The 22,349-nt window shown below is 41.4% G+C and overlaps 1 protein-coding gene across 5 annotated transcripts in view; it reads left to right on the top strand.

Moving 5' to 3' along the window:
* The window catches only part of ANO3 (anoctamin 3), a 386,869-nt gene that overhangs the window by 357,287 nt on the left and 7,233 nt on the right, over positions 1–22,349 (top strand). For all 5 annotated transcript variants that reach the window (XM_043516667.1, XM_043516665.1, XM_038406144.2 and 2 more), the window contains 7 exons: positions 811–868; positions 2,824–2,921; positions 6,495–6,640; positions 6,755–6,907; positions 8,580–8,727; positions 20,625–20,705; positions 21,771–21,876. In XM_043516667.1, coding sequence (XP_043372602.1) covers positions 811–868; positions 2,824–2,921; positions 6,495–6,640; positions 6,755–6,907; positions 8,580–8,727; positions 20,625–20,705; positions 21,771–21,876 — 790 coding nt within the window. The remainder of the gene's footprint in view (positions 1–810; positions 869–2,823; positions 2,922–6,494; positions 6,641–6,754; positions 6,908–8,579; positions 8,728–20,624; positions 20,706–21,770; positions 21,877–22,349) is intronic.

Raw genomic sequence — 22,349 nt, 5'->3', positions numbered from 1 at the left:
ACAAAAAAGCTTCAAAAACAGACTCCAACGAGAGACTGCTGAATTGGAATTAATTTGCAAACTGGATACAATTAACTTAGGCTTGAATAGAGACTGGGAATGGATGAGTCATTACACAAAGTAAAACTATTTCCCCATGGTATTTCTCCCTCCCACCCCACCCCCAACTGTTCCTCTGATATTCTTGTTAACTGCTGGAATTAGCCTACCTTGCTTGTCACCATGAAAGGTTTTCCTCCTTTCCCCCCCCTGCTGCTGGTGATGGCTTATCTTAAGTGATCACTCTCCTTACAGTGTGTATGATAAACCCATTGTTTCATGTTCTCTGTGTGTGTGTATATAAATCTCTCCTCTGTTTTTTCCACCAAATGCATCCGATGAAGTGAGCTGTAGCTCACGAAAGCTTATGCTCTAATAAATTTGTTAGTCTCTAAGGTGCCACAAGTACTCCTTTTCTTTTTATGAGTATAATGGTTTGCCTTCCTGGAGCCACTGCAGAATTGGGAGGCTTGGATTTCTAACAAACATCTCAAAGTTCTGAGGGGTTTGTTTCTGCACATTATAGAGTTTGGGGCTGCCTGCAAAATGTGGATGGCTGTACCAGTTTGGATTCTGAAATAACTCCTACACCTCTTCCCCTCCACAGTCAAGGCTCTCTTTAGATCTCATATTTTAGCACATGGCCTTCAGCCGCTCATCATTTAAACTGTTTATAGTTAACAGGTTTGGTCAATGGATAAAATTCAACAATTCTAGTAATACAAAATGTTATTGGAATTTCCATTAAGAAACAAAAATCTCATTTCACAGATTTGCAGGCCGTCCAGGAAAATACAACAAACTTTTTAATAGATGGAGACTGGAAGAGGTAAACAATCCCTTTTTTTTTCTTGTAAAATCTCTGTGCAAAAAGGAAACTCTGGAATGTTTAAAAGACATAAACTATAGTCACGTGTAAGATTTATTCTTCCATTAAAGAGCAGTGAGGAAGGACATATCTGTTTTTCATAGCAGAGGACTGGGAACCTGAAAATGTGTTTTTTCTTCTGAGTTCTCAGCTTTGCTATACAACTTTGGACTGGTGGCTCACCTCTCTGTGCTCTGTTCCCCTATTAGGGTAGTATTACTGTCACCTATTCACAATCTTAGAGGCCTGTTAGGCAGCCTAACTCATTCATATTTCTGAGGACCATTGAGATTCTTGGATGAAAGGCACAATAGAAGTGCAGCCCATTATTGTTGATAGGTTCTTAGGTTTGCCCTTATGTGAGAGTACTACTTTAAAAATTAAAGTCAACTTTTTCAAACCTGGGCATATAAAGATGCTAAATAGCACCACTTCCCCTGATTTCATTTGTGGGGCTCAGGTTACTCAGCATCTCTGAAAATTAGGCCTCTTCTATTTAGTTCCTATATATTGATTTAGGAGTCTACCTTTAGACACCCAGGTCTGAAAAAGTTGACATCAGTTATTAGCTATGATTGATAGCTCATTACTTAAGTAAAACACACATTTTGGGTAAATTGAATGGTTTAAGATTTAGAGACTTGCAGCTTCAAGTCAATAGTATGAATTCAGGTTAGGTCGTTAGAGGTCAAATATTGCTTCATTCTGTTTCATGTTTATTGGCTGATGTGAAATGAGTTGGTGGTACCATCCAGAAGATAAGTGTCCATATCACAGCCATTGCCCTTTAAAGCAATTTACAGCAGAAAAATTGAATGGGCATGGAGATTTATCCAAGCTCTCATTCAAAAAAAGGTCCCCATCATGCATGGTTGACTATATTGGCAGCACGGTAGTTGAAGCAATAGGCATTATTTTGCCCATGCTGTACTACTTCTGTGGGTAGTTTAATTCTACAGGTCCATCAATGTTACCTTTCAAAAGCATTAAAATTCATTTTAGCCACTGTTAAGTAAACCAAAGAAAAATACACACCATAGCCCATATTTCCTAGAAATATCTTTAAAGTACGGAGGAGAAAGCCTGGCTACATTGAAGTCAATGGCAAAACTCCAGTTCATTTCACCCTAGAAATTTGAATATTTCCTATTCATCCAGGCTGCACATGTAAAAACTAGGGAAATGCTTTAAAATATAAGTGTTTTAAAAATATATCTTAATACTAGGACTGTCAAGTGATTAAAAAAATTAATTGTGATTAATCGCAATGTTAAATAATAGAATACCATTTATTTAAATATTTTGCGTGTTTTCAAATATATTTATTTCAATTAAACACAGAATACAAAATGTACAGTGCTCACTTCATATTTATTTTTGATTACAGATATTGTCACTGTAAAAAACAAAAGAAATAGTATTTTTCAATTCACCTAATACAAGTACTGTTTGTCTTAGCGATTGGCTCAATAAGAAGTAGGATTGAGTGGACTTTTAGGCTCTAAAAAGTTACATTGTTTTGTTTTTGAGTGAAGTTGTGTAACAAAAAAAATCTACATTTATAAGTTGCACTTTCATGATAAAGAGATTGCACTACAGTACTTGTATGAGGTGAATTGAAAAATATTATTTCTTTTTATCATTTTTACAGTGCAAATATTTGTTATAAAACATACTTTGAAGTGAGCACCGTATACTTTGTATTCTGTGTTGTAATAGAAATCAATCAATTTGAAAATGTAGAAAAACATCCAAAAATATGTAATATATTTCAATTGGTATTCTATTGTTTAACAGTGTGATTAGTCGTGATTAATTTTTTTAATAGCAATTAATTTTTTTGAGTTAATCACGTGAGTTAACTGCAATTAATCAACAGCCCTAATTAATACATAACTTTTTTCCTCTTCCTTCAGTGTCATCCTAGTGGCTGTTTGATAGATCTCTGCTTGCAAATGGGAGTTATCATGGTTTTAAAACAAATGTGGAACAACTTTATGGAACTGGGTTATCCGTAAGTTCACCCATTGAGAGCATTATTTTATTAAAATATGATCATACCCTATGCAACTGTAGGAGAAAAAGGAAAAGTCCAAACATAGGTGAATGGAGATTATGGCTTTTAATTGTAAATGTTAACTAGCTAAGCAAAAGCATATGTGAACAAATACATGTGAACATATTAAATACTAAATGATTTGTTTTAAATCTCTTGGACTTCATACAAGCCCCAGCCCCTGGTTTTCTGATACATGGACGTGAGTACCAAAGTTTGGATCCATATGTGGATCTCAGCATTTCTCAGATAAGGTGTTGAGATCTGAAGATTTGGTATAGCTCATTATAGAAAGAGAGGGCCGCATGCAAAGTTTGGATCTAGATCCATATTTTACTGAGGATCAGGGATGTTAGGATACAGAGTTCTGGTTCAGACCCTAAATTTGCAACACAGGCTGTACTCCAGACTCTATTGCAGCATATGAGTTTTTAAAGCCATTTACATATGCACGTGGACTTTAGTGCACTCTGAAAATTATAAGCAGCTTATTTTGGTGAGGTTACATTTCTGGAGCCCCTTAATCCAATGGCTGCTAATTTGCATCACAGAGTCTACCCCAACTCATGTTGTGGGATACCCATACTCCAGACAATCTCCCTGAGCACCTAGAACACTTTGAGGGCAGGTGGTTTCTGAGGGGGCCTTTGACCACAAAGACATAACTTGCATTCTTATTTCTACCCCTAGCCCTAATATTGCACAGCAATATTCTGATGGTGTGGTAGCTCCACTAATGTTAAGGCTGAACCAGCATTTCCACTTTAACAGGAGTAGAAAAAGTTCTGCAAAAAAAATCTTTCTTTTGGATTAGAGTATCATATCAAAATATTTATGGTAGATTGTGCACTGCATGACTTTTCTATAGCAGTTTGTGTGGGGGGTGAATATTGTTTGAGGTTTGCTATGACTGTTTTATATAGCGCCATGTGACTAAAATTTTCAAAATTTCTAATGTTTCCTTCAGACCCCTTTTTCGTAGAAACTACAGTACTTTTAGGAGTGAAACTGATAGCTGTGAACCTTTGGTTTGTGTAGACAGGATGCAATGTTGTAGAAAGATGAACATTTTATTTTTATGTGTTTATTTTTTATGATAAATACAAGTTACTGTTTTGACTGAAGACAGTATCCTGGCATCACGTTGATCAATGCTGAACTTAGACCAGTCCTTAGTACTAAGTCCTTAGTACTTAGCTCTCTTTTTTGGGGTGTTTTGTGATGCTCATTGCAGCCTCTTTGGTCATGCTAATGTTGAATCACAGTTACTTACTTTTATTTGATCACACTGCCCCCTTATTCTAGAAGCAGATGAGGTTTAGAATCATGGTTACATTATTCTAATGCTGCTGCTTACCAGAGTCTTTCATTTTCCCCCTAGTTAATTAATGCTGTTTTCCTTGATAATATTGCTCAAGTAAAACCTGAGTGTGCATGTAGATTTTGGAGCACTTTGAAATAACAGCTCTTGAACCAGAAGCTTTGCTCTCAAGGCAATACTTCCAGAGGGAGCCCCTGAAGAATACAGGCTGAGAGAGCCACTAATGTGCCCAACACACATTCTCAGAAAGCTGCATAGAGCAGGACTCAAACTCACAGTTCATGAGAGCTGCTTATGTTCCATTCCAAACTTTACCCTGACACTTTTTTTTATACGTTGCTTTCCTCAAAGAGGCAGTAGGTGCTGGACCCAGAGTTCTGTTCCATGCAGTTGATATCAGTTTTGGAAGGATAAGAGCCATAGTTTGAGCTCCAGATATGCGCAAAAAAAATTATTATAAGAACCATAAAATGTTTGTCATCTGACTTTGTGGGGAGGCTCTACCCCAGGAACCTCTTGCTTGGATGACCTCAAATTTGGACCACTAACCCTGCCTCAGATCCCCACATAGCAGAGTAATTCATCAAGTCAGTCTAAGTAAGCATGTGGATTTTAGAGCACTTTGGCTGTTAAACAGTAAGCTAGTCTTCGCGTTAACTAAAGTGGTGCCACTGTCCCTCTATAAAACAATCCGTGCTCTGGGACCAAAAAAGGATTCCTCTCACCAGTTTCTTGTTTTGTATGTTAGCTTTAAAAACACAAGTGGGAGAGCACAAAAGCACAGCTTGAGAAAACATTAAAAAAAACACTGCTCCCCTCCCCTGTAGGATGGATGCTGTAAATAAAGTAAATGGAATTTAAATTATCTAGTCTCTCTAAAACAGCCATTTCAAAAAAACTTTTTCCTTGTTATTGCACCTCCCCCAACAGATGCTGTGGGTTTGTTGTTCCCAGGTACAGCATTAACTGCTGCTCAGCAAATAAAGGTTTATGGAATACTTGAGCCTTTTGAATTGTTTCATGTTGTTTAAAATTAATTATCTTTCACAACTTTATTGTGCAGCTTCTAAAGAGAACAGTTAGGCCAAGATTTTTAAATCTTTAAGAGATTGGAAGAATATACTACATTTCTTGTGACACATCAAAGTATAGTCCAGAGCTCCAGCCTTGAAACCCTGTCCAAAAAGCTGTGTTCGTTGTGTGCCAGCAACCTGATAAAAACTTTTGGGGCACTATAAGTTGCTGCTAGACCTGAAATACTCAATAGAACAAAGGTACACAGGGTATTAGACTTCCTGTCTTCCCAGTTCAGCCAGTATCTTAATTTCTTTATCTCACAAATATTTGAGAACAAGCTTCCTTAGTTTATTATATCCCCTTTCACAAAGCAATAGTCTGGGCATTCAGACAAGGCCTTTGTTTATCCTTGAGAGCTTTTCAGCAGCAAAAGAAAGGGGGTGACAAAGGATAAACTGGATTCAGAAATGAATAAGAGCAGATTGACAAACCTAATAGAAACACTTTCCAGCACAGTCCCTTTTCAATGAAGTGTGAATTTTGCCTCCCTAAAGTGTGTATTCAAGTGACTTCCAAATCAGAACACACAATTGCAGTCTCTGATTTCTAGCTGCCCAAGATGAAATAATACTTAGCACTCACATAACCATTTTCATTCATCTGAGAAGCTTTGTACAACCTTTAGCTGATTTTTATTATTATTAACAACTCCCCCATCAGATAACCATTGCATAGCATCATAAGGGCTGGTCACAATCCTGCCTTATCTTTGTAGTTTCTCCAAAACCTTGTTAAAGATGCATCCTTGCTACAGAAGAAAACAATATTCTTAAACAAGTACTCTTTCAAGAAGGCTCTGTGATATTAAAAAAAATCTCCTTAGGTTTGTGCATTGAAAATATCACCCCAGGATAAGGGGCCCTTCAGTTGAAATTAAACCCTTAATGTGAAGCTTAAGTTGCATGTAAGGTCTTGTAAAGGCTTTCTGCTCTGGCTTGAATATTATCTTCTAAGAATTTTTTGAGGAATGCTCGTGAGAAAGTATCTCCATAGGTATGCACTCTCAGGTAGCTTGCAACAGTTCAAAATTGGCCTAGGATGCTAACTCATGATGATATCCGTGAATATTGTAAATTCTTGAACAGGCACCGCCAGTGATATCACAAGCTCGATGATCTGTCTGTCTAATGTAGGTTACTACAGAACTGGTGGTCACGACGCAAGATCAAGAAAGGAGGGCAGTTATTGGAGCATAAAATTTTACTACCTCAATGGGAAAAAGATTGGAATCTGCAGCCAATGAATCTCCACGGCTTAATGGATGAGTACTTAGAGATGGGTGAGCAAATGTTCAGCAATATGCAGTTTTCTTATGGAACTCAGCAGCAGTTCAAAGCTTTTCCTTTTAAGGCCGCATTTGTTTCCATTTTCTAATCTGGCAATCTGATGTTAGTTTTACAGTTTGGCTTTACCACCATCTTCGTTGCTGCCTTCCCACTGGCACCTCTCCTGGCATTGCTTAACAATATTATAGAAATAAGACTAGATGCTTACAAGTTTGTTACCCAGTGGAGGAGACCTATGCCTGCAAGAGCAACAGATATAGGTAAGATATAGGTAAGAGAGCACAATGATGATGCGCAGTCATTGTACTACCAGCTTGTATTTTATTCTCTTAAACTGCTAATGCCATGAAAAGTTTAAAAATAACTGAAAGGAAGTGGGTATAACAGGTTAACTACAAATATCAACAATGGCCAAAATGTTAAACAATAGGAATCTGAAGTTAGGCTTTAAAACCAGATTTTATCACCTAAATAAATGACTTTGTTTTTCAAAAGTACTGAGAGCCAACAATTCCCAGTGAGAGATCATTGTATTGAACTCTAAAATATGGTTTTAAAGGCCCACCTTTAGGCTACTTCAGTGGTTCCCAAACTTGTTCCACCGCTTGTGCAGGGAAGCCCCTGGCGGGCCGGGCCAGTTTGTTTACCTGCCGCGTCTGCAGGTTCGGCTGATCACGGCTCCCAGTTCACTGCTCCAGGCCATTGGGAGCTGCTGGAAGCAGCGGCTAGTACGTCCTCGGCCCGCGCCGCTTCTAGCAGCTCCCATTGGCCTGGAGCAGCGAACCGCAGCCACTGGGAGCCAAGATCAGCCAAATCTGCTGACGTGGCAGGTAAACAAATGAGCCCGGCCCGCCAGGGGCTTCCCTGCACAAGCAGCGGAACAGGTTTGGGAACCACTGGGCTACTTATTGGAAAAAGAAAAAAAACAAACCTCTGGGCCTAAAATGATATCCAAAATTACTGAATATCAATGGTTTCAGAGTAGCAACCGTGTTAGTCTGTATCCGCAAAAAGAACAGGAGAACTTGTGACACCTTAGAGACTAACAAATTTATTTGAGCATAAGCTTTCGTGAGCTAAAATCCACTTCATCGGATCCTGTTCTTTTTTGAATATCAATGGACTTTCAAAGCAGAAGCTCTGTGATGTTTAAGAGCTAAGCTGACTGAGTCCTGACATAAGGAGATGATACTTTTTGGCCATAAGTAGAATTCAAGCTGGATTTAAGTCTCTTTTTGCCACTTTTTCGTGGCTTATACTTGGGTCTTCCTGGTTATACTTTTGGCACTGAGTTATACCTTGTTAAAGAGGTTTGATTTTACAGAGAAGGTGGTCTGCTGCACTGAAGATGTACTATTGATATAATTGAGAATGGTCAGGAAGCAGTGATGTTAACATACAACTGTGAGGGGTTCTCTGAGACAGATTGACAGCACATCTCAAATCACCCTGATAAGGAGTAACAAAGGTTTATGATTGGTGTCAGCCTGTGGAATTTCTAGCCTTTCTGCTTGATCTGAGAGTGACTGTAAGTAGGAGATAGTATATGTATCCCATACAGTTAAGCAGCATTCACAATAAACATTTTCATCCCTACTGATCTCCATTGTAACAATTCTTTGTTTCCTCATCTTCACTCTCTTGAAAAGACTATCCTTTTGAGTTTTATATACTTACAAGGTAAAGTTTTAAACGGTATACCAGATTTGGGTGTTTGGGATTTACAGATTGGATCTAAAACTAGAAGGAACCTATTGTGTGAATCTAGTTTGGACGCAGCTCATGATGGCAAAATTCTTGGGAAGTTTAGCTTAATCCCAGTCTGGATCTGAACATAGCTTTTTTGGCACAAGGATTGTGTTTCTTAGCAAACAAGAAAAATAGTATAAAAAGAATGTTCTTATTCTTTCAATTGATTCTTTTTTCTCTTAGGTATCTGGTATGGAATCCTTGAAGGAATTGGAGTCCTGGCTGTCATAACTAATGCATTTGTTATTGCAATTACTTCTGACTATATCCCACGTTTTGTCTATGCATACAAATATGGCCCTTGTACAGATGAAGGATACAGACAGGAAAAGTAATTCAGACATTTTCTATACATACTTTTTTTTTTTGCAGACATTAACTTTATCTTGCTGTGGAAGTGATTTTTTCCCCATTGTCCTTCCCGCAATCTGTACATTGGATCAGTAGTATTTTGTCCTTTATAGTTACACAAACCTGACTGTATCACATAGTTTCCTAAGCAATTTACACAGAGATGTCTACTTAAAATAAAATCATGCTTTTCTTTTCAAAATACCTTCACCAGAGTGAAATATGGTGACTGGTTTAAACATGAACAGAGGAGATGAATGGGACAAATGAGACATGCACATAGGCTCATGTAAAATTTAAGTATATAGCAACACGAACTGATATCTGTAGTGTGTGTTAGCACTTTGGCTATTCAACATTTAATTAGTATAATTAATTACAGCAGAGGAGGAAATGTGAAATAAACAAATTCAGGCTAGTTACAAAAGTTATAGTCCTGGATTTTTCAAGTGCTTTTGATGATCATGTCAGAAAAAGACAGTTCATAACCCTAACCTGGAAATTATGCAAACAAACTGCTGAGATGAGGATAAAATTGTAATTCACATGGGGGAGAAGTTCTCAAAAACTTTGTGTCTTTAAAGTTGTTTTCTTTCTCAAATAAATAATCAAACATGATGAAAAGTTATATACAAGATGTCATAAATATAAAGGGAAGGGTAACCACCTTTCTGTATATAGTGCTATAAAATCCCTCCTGGCCAGAAGCAACATCCTGTTACCTGCAAAAGGTTAAGAAGCTCAGCTAACCTGGCTGGCACCTGACCCAAAGGGCCAATAAGGAGACAAGATTCTTTCAAATCTTGGGGGGGCAGGAAGGGTTTTGTTTGTGCTCTTTGTGTAGGTGGTTGATCTCTCTTGGGACTGAGAAAGGCCAGACAGAAATCCATCTTCTCCAACCCATCCTAATCCAAGTCTTCAATATTGCAACCAGTATAGGTAAGCCAGGCAAGGTGGATTAGTTTATCTTTGTTTTATGTGAATTTTCCCTGTGTTAAGAGGGAGGTTTATTCCTGTTTTCTGTAACTTTAAGGTTTTGCCCAGAGGGGGATCCTCTGTGTTTTGAATCTGAATACCCTGTAAAGTATTTTCCAACCTGATTTTACAGAGATGATTTTTACTTTTTTTTTTTTAATATAATCCTTCTTTTAAGAACCTGATTGATTTTTCCATTGTTCCAAGATCCAGAGGTTTGGGTCTTTGATGATTTTGTAACAAATTGGTTAGGATATTATTCTCAAGTCTCCCCAGGAAAGGGGGTGTATAGGGCTGGGGGGGGGGGGGATATTTTGGGGGAAGATGTCTCCAAGTGGTCTCTTTCCCTGTTTTTTGTTTAAAATGCTTGCTGGTGGCAGCATGCTGTTCAAGGACAAGGCAAAGTTTGTACCTTGGGGAAGTTTTTAACCCCTACACTGGTAAGAATAAGCTTAGGGGGTCTTTCGTGCGGGTCCCCACATCTGTATCCTAGAGTTCAGAGTGGGGAAGGAACCCTGACTTGGTGGCAGAGTGGTGGGATCATTTTGAACCAGAGATCATTTTGAACCAAAAGCACAGACCTAAAGAGGTTTTTTTTTTAAGCTGAGAGTAGCTAGAGGGTTTTCTGTCTATTGCCTGGAGACAGAGGTGTTAGTTTTTTTACAAAGGGATTTTTCTTTTTTGAGCTGGAGTTTTCTCTACCTAAAGGCAGGGTAGTTAACCTCCTGCAGGGAAATTCACAAGTTTTGTTTTTTTTCCCTAACTCTCCTGTATAGCTAGAGTTAAGCACAAGAAAGCAGGAAAATGACTGCCAGTGAAGCAGCTAATAAACTAGAGCTGGCCAGATTCGAAGCTGAAGAGAAACCAAAAGACCATGATAGCAAGGTGGCCTTAAGGCGCTTGGAGATGGAGGCAGAAAAAGCCAGGGTGGAGGCAGAGGAAGCTGCCCACAAGGGTGCTATGGAGGAGAAAGAAAAAAAAAAAAAGAGGAAGCATGCAGTGGAGATGGAGAAGGCAAGGGCTCAGCAGAATATACCAACCAACCCTGGCAATCCTTCTCCAGGTACCACTTCTCATCCCAGAAAGTTCCCCACCTACAAGGCAGGTGATGATACCGAGGCCTTTTTAGAAAACTTCAAAATAGCCTGCCTTGGGTACAGCATCTCTAGAGACCAATACATGGTAGAGCTGAGGCCGCAGCTCAGTGGACCCTTAGCAGAGGTGGCGGCTGAAATGCCTAAGGAACGCATGAACAGTTATGAACTTTTTAAAACCCAGGTGAGAATCAGAATGGGGCTAACACCCGAGCATTCCCATCGGCGGTTCGGAGCCCTAAGGTGGAAACCAGACGTGTCATTTACCCAACATGCCTACCACATTGTGACACATTGGGATGCCTGGATATCAGGAGCAAGTGTTAAATCTCCAGAAGAGTTGCCTTTCCTAATACAAATGGAGCAGTTCTTAGAGGGTGTTTCTGAGGAAATAGAAAGGTACATCCTAAATCGGAAGCCCAAAACTGTAATCAAGGTGGGGGAGATTGGAACCAAATGGGTGGAGGTGGCAGAAAAGAGAAAAACTAGTAGCAGTTGGAGCGAATATCAGAAGGGGCAACCCAAAACAAAACCCTATCACCAGGGGCAACCCAAGATCCCACCTACATCCCAAGGAAAACCTCAGACACCTTATCGTCCCACCACACCATTCTTCAGCAACCCACCTCGCCCCAGTGACCAGTCAACTGGGAGATGTTTTAAATGTAATGAGCTGGGGCATGTGAAGGCCAAATGCCCCAAGAACCCCAACAAATTACAGTTCATTGCACTGGGGTCACACCAAAGGTCCTCAGGCCCAGATGCCTCCCAGATACCCTTAGAGTGTAGGGAAACTGTGAGTGTGAGCGGGAAGAAGGTTACAGCATGGAGGGACACTGGAGCGCAGTGTCAGCTATCCATCAGTCCTTAGTGGACCCCAACTTGATCAACCTAGAGGCCCAAGTGACGATTCAACCCTTCAAGTCCAACTCTTTCAATTTGCCTACAGCCAAGTTGCCTGTCCAGTACAAAGGCTGGTCAGGAATGTGGACTTTTGCAGTCTATGAAGATTATCCCATTCCCATGCTGCTGGGGGAAGACTTGGCCAACCATTTAAAGCTGGCCAAGAGGGTGGGAATGGTCACCCTCAACCAGACTAAGCCAGCTTCCACACCTATCCCTGTTCCTGAGCCTTCCACCAGGGCCCCATCTGTGTTACCAGAGACCCAGATGGAGGTTGAGGAACCAGATCCCCTGCCAATAACTGCAACGGCCATAGTGGATCCAGTCCTAGAGACCCAGTTAAAGCCAGTCCCCGAACCAAAACTGGCGAAGAAACCGGCACCAGAACCGTTGCCAGCATTGAGTCCAGTGCTTGCAAACCCATCTACAGCTCTAACACCAGAGGGCACCACCGAGCCTGCACTGACAGCAGAAGCAGATGATCCTACACAAGAGGCTTAGCCAGAGCCTGAAATACCCCAGAGTGCACCAGCGGAGAGCGGTTCACCATCAACAGAAACGGCCACATCACCTGCATCGCTTCCAGAGGGACCAAGCCCAGGTCCACAATCCAGTGAGGAACTGATGTCTCCAGCATCAAAGGAACAGTTCCAGGCCGAACAGGAAGCAGATGAAAGCCTACAGAGATCTTGGACGGAGGCACGGAGCAACCCCACTGCCTCTCAGCTCTTCTAATCGATCCCGGTTTGTTGTAGAAAGAGGACTTTTATATAAGGAAACTCTTTCTGGTGGGCACCAGGGAAACTGGAATCCTCAGAGACAGTTGGTAGTTCCAACTAAGTACCGGGAAAAGCTCTTGAGCTTAGCTTACAATCATCCTAGTAGCCATGCTGGGGTGAACAGGACCAAAGACCATTTGGGGAGGTCATTCCACTTGGAGGGAATGGGCAAGGATGTTTCTGCCTATGTCCGATCTTCTGAGGTATGCCAAAGAGTGGGAAAACCCCAAGACCAGGTCAAAGCCCCTCTCCAGCCACTCCCCATCATTGAGGTTCCATTTCAGCGAATAGCTGTAGATATTCTGGGTCCTTTTCTGAAAAAGAAATCCAGAGGAAAGCAGTACATATTGACTTTCATGGATATTGCCCCCCGATGGCCGGAAGCAGTAGCTCTAAGCAACACCAGGGCTAAAAGTGTGTGCCAGGCACTAACAGACATTTTTGACAGGGTAGGTTGACCCTCCGACATCCTTACAGATGTAGGAACTAATTTCCTGGCAGGAACCATGGAAAGCCTTTGGGAAGCTAATGGGGTAAATCACTTGGTTGCCACCCCTTACCACCATCAAATAAATGGCATGGTGGAGAAGTTTAATGGAACTTTGGGAGCAATGATACGTAAATTCATAAATGAGCACTCCAGTGATTGGGACCTAGTGTTGCAGCAGTTGCTCTTTGCCTACAGAGCTGTACCATATCCCAATTTAGGGTTTTCACTATTTGAACTTGTATATGACCACAAGGTTAAGGGGCCATTACAGTTGGTGAAGCAGTAATGGGAGGGGTTTACACCTTCTCCAGGAACTAACATTCTGCACTTTATAACCAACCTACAAAACACCCTCCATGCTTCTTTAGCCCTTGCTAAAGAAAACCTAAAAGATGCTCAAAAAGAGCAAAAAGACTGGTATGATAAACATGCCAGAGAGCATTCATAGAATCATAGAATCATAGAATATCAGGGTTGGAAGGGACCCCAGAAGGTCATCTAGTCCAACCCCCTGCTCAAGGCAGGACCAAGTCCCAGTTAAATCATCCTAGCCAGGGCTTTGTCAAGCCTGACCTTAAAAACCTCTAAGGAAGGAGATTCTACCACCTCCCTAGGTAACGCATTCCAGTGTTTCACCACCCTCTTAGTGAAAAAGTTTTTCCTAATATCCAATCTAAACCTCCCCCATTGCAACTTGAGACCATTACTCCTCGTTCTGTCATCTTCTACCATTGAGAACAGTCTAGAGCCATCCTCTTTGAAACCCCCTTTCAGGTAGTTGAAAGCAGCTATCAAATCCCCCCTCATTCTTCTCTTCTGCAGACTAAACAATCCCAGCTCCCTCAGCCTCTCCTCATAAGTCATGTGCTCTAGACCCCTAATCATTTTTGTTGCCCTTCGCTGTACTCTTTCCAATTTATCCACATCCTTCTTGTAGTGTGGGGCCCAAAACTGGACACAGTACTCCAGATGAGGCCTCACCAGTGTCGAATAGAGGGGAACGATCACGTCCCTCGATCTGCTCGCTATGCCCCTACTTATACATCCCAAAATGCCATTGGCCTTCTTGGCAACAAGGGCACACTGCTGACTCATATCCAGCTTCTCGTCCACTGTCACCCCTAGGTCCTTTTCCGCAGAACTGCTGCCGAGCCATTCGGTCCCTAGTCTGTAGCGGTGCATTGGATTCTTCCATCCTAAGTGCAGGACCCTGCACTTATCCTTATTGAACCTCATTAGATTTCTTTTGGCCCAATCCTCCAATTTGTCTAGGTCCTTCTGTATCCTATCCCTCCCCTCCAGCGTATCTACCACTCCTCCCAGTTTAGTATCATCCGCAAATTTGCTGAGAGTGCAATCCACACCATCCTCCAGATCATTTATGAAGATATTGAACAAAACGGGCCCCAGGACCGACCCCTGGGGCACTCCACTTGACACCGGCTGCCAACTAGACATGGAGCCATTGATCACTACCCGTTGAGCCCGACAATCTAGCCAGCTTTCTACCCACCTTATAGTGCATTCATCCGGCCCATACTTCCTTAACTTGCTGACAAGAATGCTGTGGGAGACCGTGTCAAAAGCTTTGCTAAAGTCAAGAAACAATACATCCACTGCTTTCCCTTCATCCACAGAACCAGTAATCTCATCATAAAAGGCGATTAGATTAGTCAGGCATGACCTTCCCTTGGTGAATCCATGCTGACTGTTCCTGATCACTTTCCTCTCCTCTAAGTGCTTCAGGATTGATTCTTTGAGGACCTGCTCCATGATTTTTCCAGGGACTGAGGTGAGGCTGACTGGCCTGTAATTCCCAGGATCCTCCTTCTTCCCTTTTTTAAAGATGGGCACTACATTAGCCTTTTTCCAGTCATCCGGGACTTCCCCCGTTCGCCACGAGTTTTCAAAGATAATGGCCAAGGGCTCTGCAATCACAGCCGCCAATTCCTTCAGCACTCTCGGATGCAATTCATCCGGCCCCATGGACTTGTGCACGTCCAGCTTTTCTAAATAGTCCCTAACCACCTCTATCTCTACAGAGGGCTGGCCATCTCTTCCCCATTTTGTGATGCCCAGCACAGCAGTCTGGGAGCTGACCTTGTTAGTGAAAACAGAGGCAAAAAAAGCATTGAGTACATTAGCTTTTTCCACATCCTCTGTCACTAGCTTGCCTCCCTCATTCAGTAAGGGGCCCACACTTTCCTTGGCTTTCTTCTTGTTGCCAACATACCTGAAGAAACCCTTCTTGTTACTCTTGACATCTCTTGCTAGCTGCAGCTCCAGGTGCGATTTGGCCCTCCTGATATCTTTCCTACATGCCCGAGCAATATTTTTATACTCTTCCCTGGTCATATGTCCAACCTTCCACTTCTTGTAAGCTTCTTTTTTATGTTTAAGATCCGCTAGGATTTCACCATTAAGCCAAGCTGGTCGCCTGCCATATTTACTATTCTTTCGACTCATCGGGATGGTTTGTCCCTGTAACCTCAACAGGGATTCCTTGAAATACAGCCAGCTCTCCTGGACTCCCTTCCCTTTCATGTTAGTCCCCCAGGGGATCCTGGCCATCTGTTCCCTGAGGGAGTCAAAGTCTGCTTTCCTGAAGTCCAGGGTCCGTATCCTGCTGCTTACCTTTCTTCCCTGCGTCAGGATCCTGAACTCAACCAACTCATGGTCACTGCCTCCCAGATTCCCATCCACTTTTGCTTCCCCCACTAATTCTACCCGGTTTGTGAGCAGCAGGTCCTTCAAAGTAGGAGACCAGGTCATGGTCTTAAAGGCGCTCCAGGCCCATAAAATGGAAGCGTTGTGGGATGGGCCATTCCCGGTCTAAGAGCGCCTGGGAGCTGTTAATTATCTCATAGCATTCCCCACCTCCAACCGAAAGCCTAAGGTGTACCATATTAATTCTCTAAAGCCCTTTCATTCCAGAGAATTAAAGGTTTGTCAGTTTATAGCCCAGGGAGGAGATGACACTGAGTGGCATGAAGGTGTCTACTACGAAGAGAAAAGTGCTGGTGGTGTTGAAGAGGTGAACCTCTCCATAACCCTCGGGTGTATGCAGCAACAGCAGATCAAGGAGATGTGCACTAGCTATATGCCGACATTCTCAGCCATCGCAGGACTCCACTCCATTGACACAGGTAATGCTCACCCAATTAGAGCCCAACCTTACCGGGTGTCTCCTCAAGCTAAAACTGCTATAGAACGGGAGATCCAGGATATGCTACAGATGGGTGTAATCCGCCCATCCCGCAGTGCATGGGCATCTCCAGTGGTTCTAGTTCCCAAACCAGATGGGGAGATACGTTTTTGCGTGGACTACCGAAAGCTAAATGCTGTAACTCACCCAGACAACTATCCAATGCCACACACAGATGAATTATTGGAGAAACTGGGATGGGCCCAGTTCATCTCTACCTTGGACTTAACCAAGGGGTACTGGCAGGTACCGCTAGATGAATCCGCCAAGGAAAGGTCAGCCTTCACCACACGTCGGGCTGTATGAATTTAATGAGCTCCCTTTCGCGCTGCAGAATGCACCCGCCACCTTCCAAAAACTTGTAGATGGTCTCCTAGCAGGATTGGGAGAATATGCAGTCGCCTACCTTGACGATGTGGCCATATTTTCGGATTCCTGGGCAGAACACCTTGAACATCTACAAAAAGTCTTTGAGCGCATAAGAGAGGCAGAACTAACTGTAAAGGCTAAGAAGTGTCAAATAGGCCTAAACAGAGTGACTTACCTTGGACACCAGGTGGGTCAAGGAACTATCAACCCCCTACAGGCCATAATGGATGCTATCCAAAAGTGGCCTGTCCCAAAGTCAAAGAAACAGGTCCAATCCTTCTTAGGCTTGGCTGGATATTACAGATGATTTGTATCGCAATACAGCCAAATCGCCACCCCACTGACAGACCTAACCAAAAAGAAACAGCCAAATGCAGTTCAGTGTACCGAAGAGTGTCAGAAGGCCTTTAACCAGCTTAAAGTGACACTCATGTCTGACCCTGTGCTAAGGGCCCCAGACTTTGACAAACCACCTAGTAACCACAGATGTGTCCGAGCGTGATATGGGAGCAATCTTAATGCAGGAAGGACCGAATCAAGAGTTCCATCCTGTCATGTTTCTCAGCAAGAAGCTGTCTGAGAGGGAAAGCCACTGGTCAATCAGTGAAAAGGAATGTTATGCCATTGTCTATGGTCTGGAAAAGCTAAGCCCATAGGTTTCCACCTGAAAACCGACCATGCAGCACTACAGTGGCTTCATACTATCAAGGGAAATGACAAAAAACTCTTTCGGTGGAGTTTAGCTCTCCAAGATTTTGATTTTGACATACAACACATCTCGGACTTCTAACAAAGTGGCTGATGCACTCTCCCGTGAAAGTTTCCCAGAATCAACTGGTCCAAATCGTCCTTCAGATGTGGAAACTATTGCTAGTCTTTATACACTTAGTAGTATATTTAGAGGTGCATGTATCTTATTAACTCTGTTTTCTCCTAGAGCTCGAGGAAGAAATCACAGCCAGTGTTTCACCCTATCTGTGATTTGGGGAGCGTGTCATAAATATAAAGGGAAGGGTAACCATCTTTCTGTACACAGTGCTATAAAATCTCTCCTGTTACCTGTAAAGGGGTAAGAAGCTCAGCTAACCTGGCTGGCACCTGACCCAAAGGGCCAATAAAGAGACAAGATACTTTCAAATCTTGGGGGGCAGGAAGGGGTTTTGTTTGTGGTCTTTGTTTATGTGGTTGATCTCTCTTGGGACTGAGAAAGGCCAGACAGAAATCCGTCTTCTCCAACCCGTCCTAATCCAAGTCTCCAATATTGCAACCAGTATAGGTAAGCCAGGCAAGGTGGATTAGTTTATCTTTTGTTTTATGTGAATTTTCCCTGTGTTAAGAGGGAGGTTTATTCCTCTTTTCTGTAACTTTAAGGTTTTGCCCAAAGGGGGATCCTCTGCGTTTTGAATCTGAATACCCTGTAAAATATTTTCCATCCTGATTTACAGAGATGATTTTTATCTTTCTTTTTTTTTAAAATAAAATCCTTCTTTTAAGAACCTGATTGATTTTTTCATTGTTCCAAGATCCAGGGATTTGGGTCTTTGATGATTTTGTAACAAATTGGTTAGGATATTATTCTCAAGCCTTCCCAGGAAAGGGGGTGTGTAGGGCTGGGGGGGGATATTTTGGGGGAAGACGTCTCCAAGTGGTCTCTTTCCCTGTTCTTTGTTTAAAACACTTGGTAGTGGCAGCATACTGTTCAAGGACAAGGCACAGTTTGTACCGTGGGGAAGTTTTTAACCTACGCTGATAAGAATAAGCTTGGGGGTCTTTCATGTGGGTCCCCACATCTGTACCCTAGAGTTCAGAGTGGGGAAGGAACCTTGACACAAGAGTGATTCTTATTATTCACATAAATGTCTGATTTGCTTCATCTTGGCTTTGTGGTAATGGGTTCTGCCCGTTAATGAGAACAGTGATTACTCTCTTGAGCTGTGAGTGCCACAAGTTAATTACATATCTATGTTCAGTAATGAAGCATTATTCTATTCAGTTTTACTGTGAAATAAAGGGACCAGCATGACATGATTTTTGACTTGTTCGGCTGCTCATCAGTGTGGATCATGTTGAGGTAGCCAGCCAAAAATAAGCCCAGGACAATGAGCACAGTCACAGCAGCAATATTTTTGCTACTGGAATTAATTCCTCAACATTCAGGTTTTAACGTTTGGGGAGGGTTGTTTCATCCCATCCATCACCCAGGATAAAAATAGAAGAGGTGACATTTGAAATGAAAAAGTTGTCGTTTTCACAGATCAGAGTTCATTTTGCTAAAATTGGTTCAGCATTTAAGTGCTCATTAAAAGTAATGACTAGCTAGAGAATTGTTTCTTTGTTTAGTGTTCATGGCTGGTACCTCACATTTTCTAAAATGCCAGCTGACAACTTGTTTTATTGTTCTTTGGCTTGAAAAATACACATTCAATAGGGGGGATGTTAAAACTAACTTTTTAAATATATTTTGTGAATGTATTATGTTTCCTTCCTTTATAGTTTTGTTTGTGATTTTAAAAGATGTTGTCATTGATGCAATAAATACCCCCCTTGTTCCTGGGAGACGACTGGTGTTTTAACTTTGTTCTGTTCTTTATAGTTTCCTCTTGCCTGGTTTCTTGGGTTTTCATCAACTCTTGCATGGTCATAATTTCTTTCCTCCTTGTCAGTGTCCCCTTTGGCCTTTTTCGTCATTGGTGGGGGGGCGGGTGTGGAGTTCATGAGGCGTTGGATTAGATAGGATAGATTCTGGCCTCACTAGATTTGATAAATAATCCTCATAAATTGTTACATTGGATAACATTGTATATTGCTGCTACTGCTGATGCTGGCCCATTTAGGGGCGGTGAAAGCTTATCAGAGAAGGCACTGCTTTTATGCTCCTCCCTTTGGCATGCCACTTAATATGCACTTATTTTTGTCACATAAAGTCACAAAACCATTCAATTCACAGTGAATTCAATGGGAGTCTTAACATAGTCTTCAGTGGTAACTGGGCCAGGCTTCATGATAGCAAACTGCTCACTAAAATTATGCTATGGCTCTTTCTCATTTACTCTCCTACCACTGTGCAGTAGGAGGAGGCAAAAGGCATTCTTTTTTAACATGCATCTTTTCAGAGGACCAAATTGTGGTTTTCTATGAGGATGACGACAGACTTCCAGTTTAAAAGAAAACTAACGAGATGATTTTGGGTACATATGTTACAGTATCTTAGAAAAGGAGGGTCTTGCTACCGTACCTTTTAAAGACTTTTTTAATAGCTCAGATTAAAGGTTGCTAATTTTTCTTGCTCTTTTGCATCTTTTCTTAAATCCTCCTTGCCCTTCAGAAGGCACTTCTAAACCAAAACTGATTTAAGTTGCAAGGATAGATTTTTCTGAGGAAGAGTAGATGGCTCCTTAATTTTTTCAGGGAATTATAGAACCTTTCACCTCTAGGGTCATCAGTCTGTATGTAGTTCCTGTTGGTAATGACCAAAAATTGTTGCTATCCGATGGCGCTTTGCTATGTATGAAAAGCAGTTTGGTGCTCTCCATTTTGTTCTGAGCGGGTAAGAGTCCAGATCATAAAAGTCACCATCACGTTGGCACTATTTGGCTCCATTATTGGCAGAATCTGCAAGGAGACTGAACTGCATTTACTCTCTTTACAGGAGGTCCCTTCAGGTTCAGGTATTTTGGCAGGACATTGCGGAGAACCTTGCTTTGCTACTGACTGTGCTGTATGTGTTCATTGGATAAATAGTGAAAATCAGCATCCAACTTCTTTTGAATGCACAAAATTCATTTAAAAAAAATGAGGGTGTGAGAGTTTATCCCTGAAACATCCATTGGCTTTCTGGCAGTCTTTCAGATAAAAACCTAGCCACTCAATAATATAAATAATAATAATAATAATTAATAAATAAACAATAAAAAATAATCCAATAAAAGATTTGAAAGGCATACCATAATCCTTGACATGCATTTGTGATGGCAGGGGATGTGTGAAATACGTTTTGCATGCACAATCTGCGATAAAGAGTTGCTGTTTGCAGAAAATATTGATTGTGTCTTTTCCTTTCAGATGTTTAAAGGGATATGTCAACAGTAGTTTATCAGTATTTGATCTGAATGAGCTTGGTATGGGATACTCAGGATACTGCAGGTATGTGTTAAAAGCACAACTTGTTTATCTCTATATTGAGATGCTCCTTGTTCTTTGAGAATATTTCATTCTAACAGAAATTGACATCTATAACTCAAGGGTTTAAGTTACTCTCAGAAAACAGTTTCTTTTAGTATTTTTGTTTATTAGCATTTCCTTATAAGCTTGTTTGATATAGAGGTTTCACCACTCTATAGGGAGGCAGTGTGGCCTAGTGGATAAAGCACTGAACTGGGACTCGGAAGACAAGACCTCAGTTCTATTACTGGCTCTTTCACTGGCCTGCTGCATGAGCTTGGGCAAGTCATTTCAAGTATCTATGATTCAGTTTCCCCATCTGTAAAATGGGGGTACCTCTTTATATAAAGCACCTTGAGATTGCAGATGAAAAGTGCTATATTAAGAGCCCAGCAGTATTATTATGCTTCTGGCTTAAAACCAGCACAGGATTTGCTATCAGTGGGAGTTGTGCAGGCAGAGTGAGTACAGGGTATGCAGCAGAGACCCACAATGCAGGCTGAAGAGAACTTTTTCCTTTAATTTAACAAAACTGTGCAAAGTGTTTGCAGTAAAATTCATACACATGAAACACATCCAGTGTCCAGAAATTGACACTTAGCTAAGGCTGGCTGAGACATTCCAGAAGTAAATCAAATGAAACTAGGCCTAGTTAGGAAGAGATTCACTTGAACTTGAAACTCAAAGTGAATATGGAGGGTTCTGCTGTATCAAAGTGAAAGAAAATGCTTGTCTGACCCCTTTTGAAATGAAATCGCTATGTTAAGCTCAGCTCTGTTCAGTACTCGCATGCACTATGAATCATTTTCCTCACTTGTTTACTGAATTGCTACTGAAGCATGTTTATAGTTATCATACATCCTTAAACATTTGTATTTAGAATGGATACTTTTCATTCTTTTTTTCCTCATTCTCTGGTCATATTCTAACTCCACATATCATTTTGGTCATTCTTTTTTCCAGCACCTCTGTAATAATGTGTTGATTAGCTTACTTGCAGTATTTCAGGAGTGTTCTTACCAAAGGACATTTTTCTTTGTGTCACAGATATAGAGACTACAGAGCGCCGCCCTGGAGTTCAGCTCCTTATGAGTTCACCTTGCAGTTCTGGCATGTCCTAGCTGCGCGGCTGGCTTTCATTATTGTATTTGAGGTTAGTCATGGATTAGGAGAGAAATGATACTACTTTTGCTGTTCCACCTGTGTAAAGATCTAAATCAGATATCCTACAATGGGCCCAAAAACAAAGCATCATAAACTAGGTGATTACACCTGATGCTTTATGGAGAGATAACGAAGAGCCAGATATATTAGAAAATGCCAGTGCTGGTCAACTGCCTCATGCTGGGAAACTGTGTTGAGAAAGTTTGCACAAATTCTACAGACTGTTTATAGAGCCTCATTTCCTCTGTCCAAACTCATTTGGCATATAGATATCAGTCAAATCTTTGTGAAGCTATAGAAAAAGAAGGAATGAGTCTTGAATGTGCATTAAGCTCAGTTAATTGGAATGTAGGTTTGTTTTAGGAAGTTTGTTCCTGTTATACTGTACTGCATTGTTTATATGAAGGGTTGCTTTAGAAACGTCTTGTATTACATTTTTTTTATTTACATCATGAGTCAAAT

The sequence above is a fragment of the Dermochelys coriacea genome, chromosome 6 (genome assembly GCF_009764565.3).
Source record: "Dermochelys coriacea isolate rDerCor1 chromosome 6, rDerCor1.pri.v4, whole genome shotgun sequence".
Lineage (NCBI taxonomy): Eukaryota > Metazoa > Chordata > Testudines > Dermochelyidae > Dermochelys > Dermochelys coriacea.
The sequence above is the reverse complement of the archived record's forward strand: the minus strand, read 5'-3'. Positions and strand labels throughout refer to the sequence as shown.